General features: G+C 38.4%; 1 protein-coding gene across 4 annotated transcripts in view; it reads left to right on the forward strand.

The window, feature by feature from the left end:
* POU2F1 (POU class 2 homeobox 1) overlaps positions 1-14,629 on the forward strand; it is a 47,069-nt gene that overhangs the window by 5,309 nt on the left and 27,131 nt on the right. For 2 of the 4 annotated variants that reach the window (XM_042868161.1, XM_042868162.1), the window contains exons 2-5: positions 1,627-1,727; positions 4,629-4,682; positions 6,284-6,403; positions 8,056-8,235. In XM_042868161.1, coding sequence (XP_042724095.1) covers positions 1,627-1,727; positions 4,629-4,682; positions 6,284-6,403; positions 8,056-8,235 — 455 coding nt within the window. The remainder of the gene's footprint in view (positions 1-1,626; positions 1,728-4,628; positions 4,683-6,283; positions 6,404-8,055; positions 8,236-14,629) is intronic. The other 2 variants (XM_042868163.1, XM_042868164.1) reach the window with 1 other exon arrangement.

Consider the following 14,629-nt stretch of genomic DNA (forward strand, 5'->3'; position numbering starts at 1 on the left):
CTGTAGTTCTTTCCAGCAGGTCATCTTACCAACTTCTATTTGGTGAAATGCGACCAAGTCACATTCATTCAGGATTAGTTCAGACCCATGATAGTCCTTCCATGCACTTTGTATTGGAACTTTGGACTCATTGAGCAAAATTATTCTACACAGTTTAAAATTTAAATACGTAAAGTGTCTGTGGATCTTTGGCTGCAGTAATGTCTGTAAGTATGTAAACCCTGGCTCAAACCATAGAAGTAAAAATAGAGTTGACCATTTCTTCTCTCATACCAGCTCCAGCAAAAAAAAACAACCCACATCACATGGCCACCTTCAGGTATGACTTACCTTGGTGCTGGAAAGCTTGCATCTGCGTCTAGTTGAACAGTGGCATAGTTTTTGGTAATCTTATCTATGTAAGCTTTTTTGTAGGTCAGAGCAGCAGTATAAAATTATATTAGATATTGGGTAGTGTATTTTTAATCAAATTTTTTGCCTTCTTGCTTTTGCTGATGTTTCTAAGGAATAGCATCCCCCATGATTTAACAACTGATTATTTCTTATTAGATAATGTAGATTTTTGTTGAGAAAAATAACGTAGATGATGGAAGGAGTTCAGAATTATGAATTAAACACCTGTTCATAAGCATCAACAAAATCTGTTGTGAAGATGTGAATTTGCAAGTCTAAAGCCATTTGTACTTCACTGTAGACACAACTTTTAAGATGGCGTAATCTATTCAAGACATTTCTTGCAGCCTGACAAACTCAGTGTCTTCCTTATTGTCCCTAGCCACAGTAGGTAGGTAATACGCCAGATACAGACTGGTCATCCCTAACGCTTTATCTATGCATGGAATAATTTTTCAAAGTTTATAGTTAGTTCCTCTTGGCAATAGGAAATTAGTTGACAGTTCAAGGGAAAGACAGTTGAGTTCTTTACCTCACATTCAGGTTATTTGCACATGTCCTGTGGATTTTTGTGTCTCCTAAGCTCTTTAGGAGGATGACAGCAAGGATGGAGGAAAACAATCAGGTTTTATTTGTATGAAAGTGGATGAGAGCAGCAGCAAACACAGTCAGTCATGTTGTGTCACGGAAACTCTGCAGATGTAGTCATTTAGTAGAAAATTTGGAGGGAGCACTTCTGGACTACGGTTTTAATACTCTTTTGATTAAAAACTACGTATACAGTACTTTTGTTTTCTTCAACTACTACTTTTCCCACCATTAATGAGAGACGAGTACATACAAACTTTGTTCTTGTCACTTCCTGAACTTCAAGGTTGTATTCAGTTACTGAGTGGAGTATACGCGGGGCTGAAATAAGTTTTAACTTCAGCAGCTTGTAGTCATTTGATTCTCTAACATGGTTTGAGAATGATGGGGTAGTAGTGTACGCCTCATAGGTAAGGTGATAGAATTTAACTAAATTAGCTTAGTATTTTCTTTCAGTTGACAGAAGCTAAATCAACAAAGCCCAGAACTGACAGAACCTTTTTTATCCATCTCAGTGAAAAAGAAAAAAATATCGTTACCCTTTGGAGTGTTTTTTCTATTACGTTGTATTGAGTTATGCATATTTAAATCGTCTTTTCTCTGAGTAAAAATCATAGCTAATAGCCATCATCTTTCTTCCTCTAGGCACACAAACAAATGGCCTGGACTTTCAAAAGCAGCCTGTGCCTGTTGGAGGACCAATCTCTACAGCCCAGGCCCAGGCCTTTCTTGGGCACCTTCATCAGGTAAGAGAAGACCCATTTCAGAGCAAGGGTGACTCAAACAGGTACAAACACAGCTTCTCTTGTGTGTTCTCTTTCTGTGAATGAGTAGTCATGTAAGAGAACATATTGATAAACCATATGCTCAAGGTGCTTAGGTGGGAAAGTTCTTACTGTGTCGATACACACTCCGTGATCTCCAGAGGTCCCTTCTAACACCTGCGATTCTATGATTCTTATTGTGGCACACATTTAATTGCACTGTGCTGTAGACTATGTCAGATAGAGTGAGACCTATTGGGAGGAGCTTTAAATGCCTCTTTCCTGGTACTTGTGATTGTCTAAAGTAATTAAAAATAAAGTTATTGGACATAAATGAAATGCAGTGTCAAATTTAATCTTTCTGATAAAGAACAGTGTTAGCCTAGCAGTTGCCAAGATCTTAAACCTGCCAGTATGTCGTGATGAAAAAAGAAATGATGTTGAAGGATACTCAGCACTGGGCTCTGATCTCTTGAGCTCTTACATATTGACTAGAAATATAAAATCATGGTACTTATTAAGCACATATGCTTCTGTCAGATGTGGTGGTTTTTTGTTTTTTTGTTTGTATTTTTTTCTTACAAAAAGTTGTTTCAGGTACCTGTGTGTGGGATGATATTCAGCTTTCTGCTATGATCCCTCTGTTCTGCTGCTTCTGTATTTAGGGAATCAAAGCTGATCTTCAGATGTAGTCTAAAGTAAAATGGAACATCCCTAGGAGAAGAGAAGCTTGTGCAGTATTTTTGGTAGCTTTTTTTATCTGCTAGCAGTTGAAGTGTGAAAACAAATGTCCTAATTTCTTTCACTTCCTCGGCACCGTGTTTAAACTTTAAAATTCTGTAGCTAATTGGCTGACCTTGAGTGCTTGAGGTCTGCTGTAGCACAGTTGTTGTGGTATAATTGACCTACTGAAACTTTTATACCCTATTAAAAGAGATCAGAATTGCCATTTTATTGTATGGAACATTCAACACTTGTCACGTAAATTACAATTTTCCTAGTAGACTAGCTATATGGGACCTAGGGAGGAATGCCAACATCTGGATTTGCTGAACCTGTAGGCTTCTGTAGGCTGCCTTTTTGTGTAGAGAAGCTGACTAATTTTCATCGGTTATCAGTATGTGGAGACAGATACAGCTGTCCTGAAGAATCTTGTGGGAGCTTTTTAATTTTAAATTGTTTTTTTTTTTTGTTGCTGTTGTTTGTGGGATTTAGTCTTTGCTTTGTTATATTGGTTGATCCAGGATTGCAGTTTTATTTAGCAGAGTGCCTTATCTTGCTTGGAAAATGTATTTATTTAAACAGTTCTCGGGATTGTTGTGACTTCACATTTGATAAAACAATTGATTTCTGGAAACTCTAGTTCAAAGACAGATCTCAACTATTCTTCTATGCACTTATTGGCTATGTGGGCCTCTACTTTTAAATTTCAAGCATGGCTGTTCTTTGTGGGATGTTATTCAGTCTTAGAGTGCTTTCCTCTAGATGAATGCAAAACATTGAATGCTATCAGGAGCAGTTGAATTCCTACTTAGAAAATGACTGGTAGAAGGGGAGTCCAGATTGCATTCAAAGGCATGTTCAGTTATGTTCTGGCTGTGCCTGAGTGAGATGCATTCAGTCTTCATTATATAGTTGATAAAATGATTTGAGTCTATTCTTTTTGATGGTAGGATATTATTGTGTAGTTTTTCTCTGCTTTTACTTAAGAGCTCATCAACTGTCAAACTATGCTTTCCTTATGGTAAGGATGAGTTTTCTTTAGAACGTTTGCTTACATAGAGAAAATGCTTAGTAAGTCTACTAGGACTTCATCCTGGGTGGCAGAAAATACTTCTAAAGTGACTCGTAAGGCTTGCCTGTTCAAATACTCAGTTAATAGTTTAACATACTTCAGTTTAAATTAAAACTCTTCTTCCTATGTTTACAGGTATCTTTACGCTTTTATACAGTATTTTACGTTGGCACATCTTTTTATAGAGGCCAGTACTGCATTTTGATTTGGTTTTGGTTTTTTATTCATCTGTTGCCTCGTTTTCAAATGAGCTGTGACTTTCGAACATAGTCAAAGATGGACTTTGTTACAGGCTGTTACTCTGACCTTTGAAAGTGTTGGTGATTAAGTGCATAGTGTTCCTTCTGTATAATAGGAGCAGTGGTAGAAACAAGGAGAGATTGATTAAAAGAGCCTTTATTAAACAAAAACTTAGCATTTGTTATATAGAAAAAAAGCATTATTGTAGATAAATGACACTATTTAGTGAGGTTTCTGAAACATCAGTTACTTTTCACTGGTAACACACGAGCTTATTTGGACTAGGCTGTTTATCGCTGGATCCGCACTGGATCCAAATTTTGAGCATACCTGAATCAGTACCACCATTGTAAAGTATTTCCAGTCCTCTATATTAATGTTTTTTTTTCAGTGGCTGAGGACTGCAAGCAGTTGAATGTTTAGATCTATGGAAGTGTTCTATGCTGTGGGTTTTGTGCTATGTAGGTGATCTTTTTCTGTTTTTACGGGGATGCAAGTGAGTGCAATGTGCATATTTGTGTAAGACCCATTCTGAAATATTAGCATGATGATGAGTAGGACGTAGCTCCCTCCCCTGAGGTGTGGATATTTGTACAGTAATAGGAGCAGTTAGACTGTCAACCCCAAAGTGCTCTCTTTTACCCAGTTTCGCTTTAACATTTGGATCCTGTGGCAGGAATACTTTTCCCAAGAGGTGGACAAATAAGACTGAAAGAGTTTTAGTGAGTGAAGCATTAGAATGAGAGATGTTGTTCTTGGGGTAATATTTTGTTGCAATGGGGTAGTTCCCTCTTACACTTAGTTTCCTGTAGATTCAACATCACTTCTGTTTTTGCACTGTGTTGTAGGTCCAGCTCGCTGGAACAAGTTTACAGGCTGCTGCTCAGTCCTTAAATGTACAGGTAAAAACTGTTTCCATCTGCTGCTTGCCCTCCTCTTATTCTGCTTTCCAGACAGCGTTTTGGTCCTGTTAGAGATGGTCTTGAACCTATGAGGTGTTGCTTTGTTTCCTCATTTTGATTGGTCTTGCAGGTGATAGGTATAGATGGATATAGTTCCACAAGTGTAAATGAGGATCAGCATTTGTAAGCATTCAGAAACTGAGATGGTTAAAACATCCAGCGATCATCGTTTTATTCTGACTTTCAGGTGTTGTAATTTATCATGAAGACCATTCAAATCCTAGGAATGTTTCGTGTTCTTCCACCTAACTTATTTTCAACATAGCAAATATTACTTTGCCTTTATTTCTAGTGTCTGGATATAGAGGTATAATATAAGATTGGCTATGTAATGTGGCTAGTATAGATTGCTTGTATAAATAACACATAGTAAATCTACTATAAGTCAGAGTAATTGTTCAATAATGTATGTGAAACAGCAAAGCTTACAAACTTACAATGCTAAACGCTTCAGTGTATCAGTTAATGTGCCACTTCCTCTCAGTACTATATTAAAGGGCAAGGGACATAGCATTATTGAAAACTGGTTTCAGCATTGCTTGTTATTAAAGAACGTAGGTAGTGCATTACATGAAATGCAATAGAATGTGGACCCACTTATACGTAATAACAATGTGGAAAGAAGAGGAGGTATAGTGACCTTCCTTTCTAAGAGGAAGGAGGCAGAAAATTGCCTCGGTTGCCATGGTAAACTTCCATCCCTGAGAGAGATGTTGGCAAACAGGCTGTATCTCCAGTGCAGAATGTTTACAGTCCTGCGCTGTAATTATCGCTCAATGACTGGCAGAATTAATCAGAGCCTTTATGTTAATTAGCCTGCTCTGCAGTCCCCAAAACAGGTGGTGGAAAATATGCAAATCTATGCAGAATTTTAATGTTCTGCATAACCAGCTTTAATTATCATAAAACTCTCTTCCCCCTCTTCATGCACTTGCATTTCCTCCCTCGTGTCTTTGCAATTTCTTCTGTTTAAAAAACAACAAACCATTTAAAATAAAGCAGCGTTTAATTAAATAAACACTAAACTTTGATTATTTAGAAGCATTGTATGCACTGTGCATTTTTTTTTAATCAGTGGATAAACCTATGAGGATTTTTCAAACTAGTTCTCTATCAGCCAACAATATGATGACTTTGAGGTCCAGTATGCAGGTACAGAAAATACAAACAATCTCCTTTCTCTCTTTCTATTGTTGAGGATTTTAGGCAATGAATAATTTTAACAACCTTTTCTTTATGGTGCAAAGTAGCGTCAGCTTCAGTTGCATTGCATAAAGTGAAATGAGATCTGAAAATAATGTCAGAGTCACGAATGACTCGCGAGTCTCTTTCTGTTTAAACCGCATTACCTACAGACTTGTTTGAGCAATCGTAGCTGAGATGGTGGGCACATAAAGCCATTGCTTAAACCCACTCTTAAAATAAACCCAAGGGCTTTTTGTATGCAGATGAAAGATTTTTATTGTGCAGTGTTCACATAGCAGTGTTAGACATTAACATCTGTTTTACACTATAAAGAGTTGTATTTTTTTCTGTCCTAGTCTAAATCTAATGAAGAATCTGGGGACTCTCAGCAGCCAAGCCAGCCTTCCCAGCAGCCTTCAGTGCAGGCGGCCATACCCCAGACCCAGCTCATGCTGGCCGGAGGACAGATCACTGGGGTAAGATTTACCTAAGCATACTGTAGCAAGCCTCCTGTCTGGCAGGTGATGGCAGTACTGCTGTCCCTGTAGAATTATCAGAGAAGGTTACTGTCATTTCCTTTCACATAGGAGGAAGTTTGTGTAAAGGAAGGACCAAGAGGGAGAATATTTTCTTACGGAGAGGCACCCTTTGGTCTGGTTTTGTTACAGAGTATTTGCATTAAAAAACCCATCTACAGTGGAACTTAAAGCTGGTGTGCCCAAATGAATTGCTGAGGATGTTACTGCAAGAGTGAAATGAGACATGCAAGCATGAGATTAAATTGTATTGGATACTTGAGTTATGAGGAACAAGAACGATGGAACTGCTGACATCAATTTTCTCTTCTCATACAGATTTCTTTTTAAGTAACTGTGGTGATCTGTGCCTTGAGCTTATTCAACTCCTCTGTTCTAGCCTACCAATTCTGAGTTGTTAATTGCAAGGTTTTCTGTGGAATTGTGGAAAAGCTGTTGCTTAAGGATTACTGATGTTTCTAAATTGTTCTAAACGCCTTTAGTCAAAACAGAAAAGAAAGTTCTGTGAATGGGCTGGTTAGGTTAGACATCTTGCTTCTGTGTTATCAACTTTCCATCTTTAACAGTGTAGATGTTAATAAGGAATGTAAGACAGTTGTTCTAGTGAAGTATTTAGGATTTGAATTGTTAGGTTAGGTCATCTCTGCAGATGGATGAAATTGTCTTAATTTCATGTTCAATTGTTAAATCTTGTAAGCTAGTTTGCAGCCAATGTCCTATTTAGTTCTGGTTAATTTAATTGAAGGTTTTAAAAGTAAGACTGTTTTAATAATAAGCTGGGTTTTAATAACTTATTTTTGTCGTTTTAAAAACATATCAGTTTCTTTTATTTTGAGTATTTGCAGTAGTGAAACATAGGACTCCAGGTCTATGCAGATATGGATTGTAGTAAATGTGAGCGTCAAGATTCATTTACATGTAAAGGAGAGACTGCTGCCACCTGTTTCACAGAGATAATGTGTGTTTGGAAAAGGAAAGGGATGTAAACTTGCCAATTCTATTCAATTAAAAAAAAAAAAAAAAAGCAGATGGGGAGACTTGGAGAAAAACAAATGGAGCTCATGTTCTTTACTTATATCTTAGGGCATAATGGAAATGATGGAATATGGCAGGGATTCATGCTAATGTGAAGCAGCTGGGGTGTTATCAGTTTGTTCAGTAGCCACAGCCAACATTCCTGCTTCTCATTCATCTGGCTAATCACTTGCTGTTCTTCTGGGTGTAAATTTTCTTTCAAGGCTTGGCAATACAATTCTTTTATTTTGCTTGCTACTTAATTACCTTTTTCCTGAATCTCCTGGTAGAGTTGAGGAGAAAACTTAGTAAAATTAGATTCTGTGGATTCCAGTAAGTGCAAATGTTTCCATTCATGTAGTTCGGTTTATATCAGTTCTGTGGTAGGTTGATTCATGCAATGTGTTGAGTAGCCAGCTGACCTTATTTAAGGCCAAAGTCATTGACTAGTTCATGGCTAAGCTGTATTAATAGTTCTAGGAACGTCTGGTTAATATAACTAGTAATGGGCTAGCTAATGACTTTGTAGCTAAAGTGGCTCTTTCCATTATTAATGGCTGTTTTCTAATTATTTATAGCTCACGTTGACGCCAGCCCAGCAACAGTTATTGCTACAACAGGCGCAGGCACAGTTGCTGGCAGCTGCAGTGCAGCATTCAGCCAGTCAGCAGCACAGCGCTGCTGGTGCCACCATCTCGGCCTCTGCTGCAACGCCGATGACGCAGATCCCTCTATCTCAGCCAATACAGATTGCACAGGTGAGGCTTGAGAGGGTGGAAAATGAGGTTTAACAACTTGCATCGTTGAAGTAATATTTTTATTCCTTATTCAGTTGAGTGTCCAGAGTCTTTGAGGTACTGTTAGTATTTCCTTGTTCATCCTTAGCTCTGAGATTGATAGGTGTAGCTAAGAATGTAAGCCAGCTGCTTATCAGTTCCATTGAGCTCCTGAGTTAGTTTGAGAATCTGTCCAGATGGGATATTTTCTTTATTTCCTTCCTTGTAGTTAGCTTGAAAGGGAGAAAAATGAGTGTAGAAAGATGCCCATAGAAAATACCATTGTTGAGACCTATGTATAGGGTAGAATGCTTACAGTATCACAAAAGATATTGCTTGGATCCAAACAACAGTAATTAGAGAGCTGAATAAAGGCAACCGGACAGGTTTGTTTGCTATTTTGACTTGGTGCTTAATACTGAGAGTAGAGTGACAAAGAATTAGCACTCCTGTTTTTCCAGAGAAAATCTTGCCAGAAGGAGTCTACTGTTGGAATCTGTCCAATTTTATGGACTGCTGCTAACGACCTGTTAATTCTTGGCTCTGAAGAACTGCTTGCCAAGGAAATTTTGTTTACTTTAATCTTTCAGTATTGTCTTAGTTTTGAGAATGCAACGCCAGTGACTCAAAACTTAGCATGTGTGGTGTTGAAACTCTGTAGACTTTTGGACAAAGGTAACCAAGTGTAGATCACAAACATCATGAGTACTGCCTGTAGGTGATTGTATTGCCAACATTGGAGTCCATCTCTTCGTAGGCTAAGGTTCTTGGTATGTAATACTGTAGTTTGATTGGTCTAGCTGTGCGAAGTATGTTGGGTATGTAATCTCCACAGTTACTTACAGTGAGCAGCCTTTTAAGACTGGCTGACCTCAGAATATTTTGTCTTGTATTCAACTGGGGTGAAGTGTCTAAGAAGTGAAGATGAGAGCTGATTAAGTAAAACAATGGAAACGTCACAATTATTTGTGAGGTCCACTGTTGAAATGTGCTGTTCCTTTATTGCAGTAGTCCACCAGAGGAGTAAGAGCCTGGTTCTATCATCAGTTTTGCATTGGCTGAAATGGACAGGCTCTTTGACGCTGTTCTGAAAGTTCTGACCTCTGTGGCTGTCCTTTTAGAGGCCACTGTGATGCCAAACCAAAAGCCCACTAAGCCTCTTTGTGCACTGTGACACTTGAGTCACGTGAACAAATGACTGCATTTAGCAAAGGATCCCAATTCAATGTCATGATTTGGAGGTGAATCAAAAATGTAACTTTCAAGGGAACTTAATACCCGAGACCATCTCTGTTTTATTAAGCCTTTGTTTGTAGGCAATGAAGGAGTGGAAGAGGAAGTTGATGTTTAGCATCCAGCTGCAATCTGTGCATCTGTCAGAGTTCCTATCTGATATTCTACAAATCTTTTAACGTAAACTTAAATGATCCATAGTTGTGCCTCTTGTTCTTCACATGTGCAACCTAAGGTAGTGAGGTCTGCTTTATTGAACCAGTGTTAAAATTTCACATCAAATCTGTACCTTGACATTTCTGGCTTTACACTTGTTGCAAATATGCCAGCAATGTGGTTGATACTTCTAGAGGCAGTTTTGTGTGTGTGTGAGGTGTTGCTATCCTATTCTTCCATTGTGTTGAGATGCTGTGAAAATATGTGAAGCATTTACAATTACTAGTTCAGCATTGTGGGTTTTCTTCTCCAGAATTTCAAAGTCTTCAGAGAAGGATTTGAGTAGAGTTGAAACAATCAAGCACGTGCCATCAAATAGACAACTCACTTCAGAAGATCTGATTTTGTGTGCTTGAATGAGCTAAAGGTTCTCTGGAAACAAATAGCAAGTGATCATGCAGTCGTCACCATATAAAGTGTATTTGTAGTGCAAGTGGAACAAATTAAAAGTTTCACTTACATACTGAGAGATTCCTAATTTCTTAAACATTAGGTTTAACAGTTCATTTCAGGATAGATTGTACCAGTTTATGCATAGCTTGGTTGATTATTTTGCTTCCTCTTATCATAAAAGCGCAGAGTGTAATTTGTGCAGCTGTTGGACATAATTTGTGATGTTTTATGGAAAACTTACACAGTCTAGCTTTGTAGTTGGATACCACTTTGCTTTTTGACCCATCTCAACACCTTTCTGTGAACGGTGCTCAGCTTTGTGTTGCTATTGTAAACACACAGCTGATTACACAAATAGCTGAGTGTTTATTTTATTTTATGGTTTTTGAATAATTGATTAACTGGCAGGTCTCTGCAGCAGGGGGATTACCATATTTATTTTAATTAGCTAATTGCACAAGCATGACTTCTTTAATGTGCGCTGCGGTTAATGTTAGGTATCTGCTGCAGAAATCTGGTAAGGTGTCAGTACTGCTGCTGTGAGCTGATGCTAAATCGTCACTAAGCAATTGTACCAAGTTTTGAGTTCTTTGGAAACTTCTTTGCTTGTTTTCAGAGTGCATCATCAGAGTTTATATGATGTAAACTTCAAAATGGCAGAGATACTTAAGTTTGTGGTGAAGTTCTTACTTAAGATAATGGTGTTGAATTTAGAACTTTGGATTTAAAAAAAAAAAGTCCTCATGTCAAAATATTCCACTCCTCTTGGCAGAGATAGGAATTGGATTGCTTTGATCTTTCTAACTTCATGGGAAACACCAGAAAATTTTGTTTCCTCAAAAGTCTGTCCCTCTCCTTCTACATACTTGCGAAATTACACAGATTACGATTTGGAAAACAAGGAATGGCCTAGGAAAACTGTGTCAGAAGTTGTTCACATGGTTGATGTCAGGAGACTTTTTTGTAGTGCTACAAGAAAATAATAAATTTTCCAGAAGTAGAAATAAAGTTGGATTTCAAATGAATTTGAAAGATTGGTAGGGCTATTTGAGTGAATTGCCTTGAAGGTGGTGTTTCTATTCTAAGTTACATAATTTTATTTCTATATTTAAACAAGACTCAGTCAAGATACCATTTACCTAAGCAGATTTAGAGAAAAAGATTACTTATACCAGTTCTCTTGACACTTCAGTTTTAAAAGTTTTCTCATATTGAAGTGAGATTAGAGTCTGACAATAAGAGCTACTATGTTTTGACTGGATACCCTTAAACAAAAAGTTCTTCTATTTGATCTCACAAATATTCTGTGGTGTGGTTGCCCAACCTTTTGGCTTGCCTGGTCCACACTGTGTGAAGAGTAATTGTCTTGGCCTGTATATATGTACATTGCTCCGAAAGTAATGCCTCCTACTTACTTCCATGGAAATGACAACAGATACAAAGAGCACAATGATACTGTTTGACCAAGTTATTAGCGACAACACTCTGTTTTTTCATAGTCACCACCCTTATCTCTGCATTTTTTTGCCAGTTGAACAGGAGGCTGCAAGCTACACTTGTAAAAATCTGTACTGGTGGAGGTGACTCACTGTCACTGTTGTCACTGCTGGAATGCACCTCTCACCACCTCACTGTGCTGCCATCCACTGTTTGGTCTTCACAGCCATTCTTCGGGCGTTGATGAATTTGATTGGGTGCCATTTTTCCTACATGGAAGAATTCAGTTCCATACCTTTGCTGCTTATGTGCTTCCATGTCAGACACCGTTTTGCCAGACTACCCCTTCGTCAGCCAGCTGTCATACAGCAAAAACACAGGAAGGTTCAACTCTACTGCCGTACCACACCAGCATCTGCCTCTGACATTGTGGGCCAACATAATAGTAAAATAGGAGGCATTACTTTTGGATAGCCATCATAAAATATAATGCAGTCAATGTCTATAAATTACAAAACTTGTTTTGATTTTTAATGGTTGTTATTAAAACATACAAAAAAAGAGGAACAAAGCCAAAAAAAAAAAAAAAAAAAGCCACAAAACCTATCAGTGGAATATGTGACCTACTCTCGAATTCCTTTATCAACATGGAAAGCATGGCTGCGTAATTCTTCTCTGTTCACAGGACTGTGTTTAGCTAGTGTATCAAAATGCGTAAGATGATTTGCCATCACTTGAGCTGGCACCATGCTGTGCCCCGTGCCCTGGCTTCAGCCCAGCTGGGGTTAGCAGCACACTCATGTTCTGTTGGTGCTGAGGCCCAGCTGGGCTGCTCAGTGGGAAGAGCCACTGCCATGAGGGCCTGGTGTAGCATGGGGTGGCTCACGCTGTGGGCTGTGCTGGGCTGCATGTGGGCTGTAGGCTGGACATGCCTGCACTACCATATACCCCATCCTGGTTTTTAGTACTCTTGGTGTGTTAGGATTTTTTCCATACGTACTTCTTTCTCTTGTGGTTTTTCAAATCATTTGAGATATACTGTGTTGTTTGGGAATTTCTAATTAGCTTGCTTTAGGGGAGGAGGCCCACTATCTCTGTCCATACTTTTTTCCTCAAAACTTTCTTCTTAGCTCTGCTTTTTGGATTTATATTTTTTTTGTTGTTCTTTTCATCTTTTAGCCTCTCTTAGACATAAGGAAGAACTTATTCTCTCAGAGAGCGGTCAGGCACTGGGATGGCCTGCCCAGAGAGGCGGTGGAGTCGCCGTCCCTGGCAGTGTTCAAGAGGCGTCTGGAAATGATGTGCTGTGTGATATGGTTCACTACTAGTGGTGGCAGTGGTGGTGAGGAGACTGTTGGACTAGATGATCTTGTGGTCGTTTCCAACCTTGTGATTTTATGATTCTTCATTTCTGTTTTTTTTCCCCCAAGGTTCTCAGCCATAGTCACCTTGCACCTTGTTCTGTTTCTTCTTCTACATTTAGTCCTCGCATCCAGGTCTGTGTGAGACCCACTGTTCTGGAGGGTTTGCTCAGTCTGGAAAGGTGACCAGTGGAGAGTAATGAGTATCAATAAATGAGGTTTGTGTCGCATTGGGCTCAATGTAGGAGATTTTAATAACATTTCTAGCCAGTATAGCTTTTAACATGAAGCCAGAAGAAACTTGGAACATTCCTGGAAAAAAAAGGAAGAAGCCTATCTTTTAAGGAAGGAAATTAGCCTCAGTTCTGTAGGAATGGTTGCAGTACCCAAATTTTCCAAAAGCAAACAGTACTATCAACTTAAAAACACCCTGTGCCATGAGGCCTTTTTTGTTATTTTGCCATTTTCTTCTAAAACAGAACTTTCCATTGTTTGGTCAGTGCCATCTGGTGTCTGTCTGCCATATTATTATTCAGCGTACTTTTGACTTAACTTGATGAAGTGGCTGATGGCCAGTGCCTTTATAAATGCAGGTTAAGTAGTCATTTTCTTGTAATGCGTGTCTTGAGGTCTCATGAGTCAGTGGATTCTTTAACTCCTTAAGCTGCCTTTCTGACATTCCCATCTCACCTCCTCAGAAGATTGTTGGAGCTTTTAAGTCTTAGTTTAACATCTTAAAAATAACATAAGGACCCAGACAGATATATATTGCAAATGGTTGTTTTGTTTGTTATAAAAAGTCATCCTTGACACTGTCTTGACTTTTCAACCCTGTCTCTGCTGCTTAGCAGTTAATGACCTTTCATATCTGCTGGCAGAGCAGCTTGTGCGAGTGCTTAGTAACCTGCATCAGTCAAAAATGCATGGTAGTTTACAAACCTTAAGAAGCAGGTCTTTGTTAGTCTCACTTGCTTTCATTTCGCTTTAGAGGTACGTTAACATGAGCAGCTCTGTTCATGCAGTCATACTTGAGTGCTGGTTTAGGAGTGGCCTGATGTTGTTAGCCTTTGGACACTGGTAGACCTGGCTAAGGCTTTCTGTCAACAAGCAGATACTTGAGTATCTAAGCAGCTTACCTGAAAGAAAGTTTTGGACAGCTTTTTGATTTTGTTTTAATTGGAACTTGTAAATGTGGGAGATATTTCTGACTTCATATACCTGCTTGGCAAGCAGCACACTCCTTGAAATAGCTTCTTCTGGGAAAGATTCTGTGTGTGTATGGATAATTTATGCAGATCGCTGCTGTTCTGTTGGCTAACTTTATACTGTGCTTCAGCTTTCAAATTTCAGTTACTCTTGTTATCTCCTTCTCTGAAGAAGTTTTAAAAGGCTATTTTGCTGTGATTTTTATTTTATAACTTTGCTTTTTTATTCTCCAGCTAAACAAGTGTAGCTGGAGAATTTTTCTTCATCAATCAGTTTTTCTTGATGATTCAGTTTCTCAGAGATCAACATTTATGTCAAAACCAGTTATAAAAAAATATATATAAACAGGTCTGAATGGCTTAAATACATAAAAGTAGAGTTCTACGATAGTGCAGTGTTTGGTTAGCTGTGTCTACTACACTTATTGTAATTTGATTGAAAATTAATCAGATGTATTTGTTTACTATTTGGGTTAGCTGCTTCTCAAAATTTGACTTGAACAACTAGAGTGCAAACAAGGAATCTATATA

This window comes from Lagopus leucura, unplaced genomic scaffold (genome assembly GCF_019238085.1).
Source record: "Lagopus leucura isolate 7727_CA_CO unplaced genomic scaffold, USGS_WTPT01 Super-Scaffold_100001, whole genome shotgun sequence".
Taxonomy (NCBI): domain Eukaryota; kingdom Metazoa; phylum Chordata; class Aves; order Galliformes; family Phasianidae; genus Lagopus; species Lagopus leucura.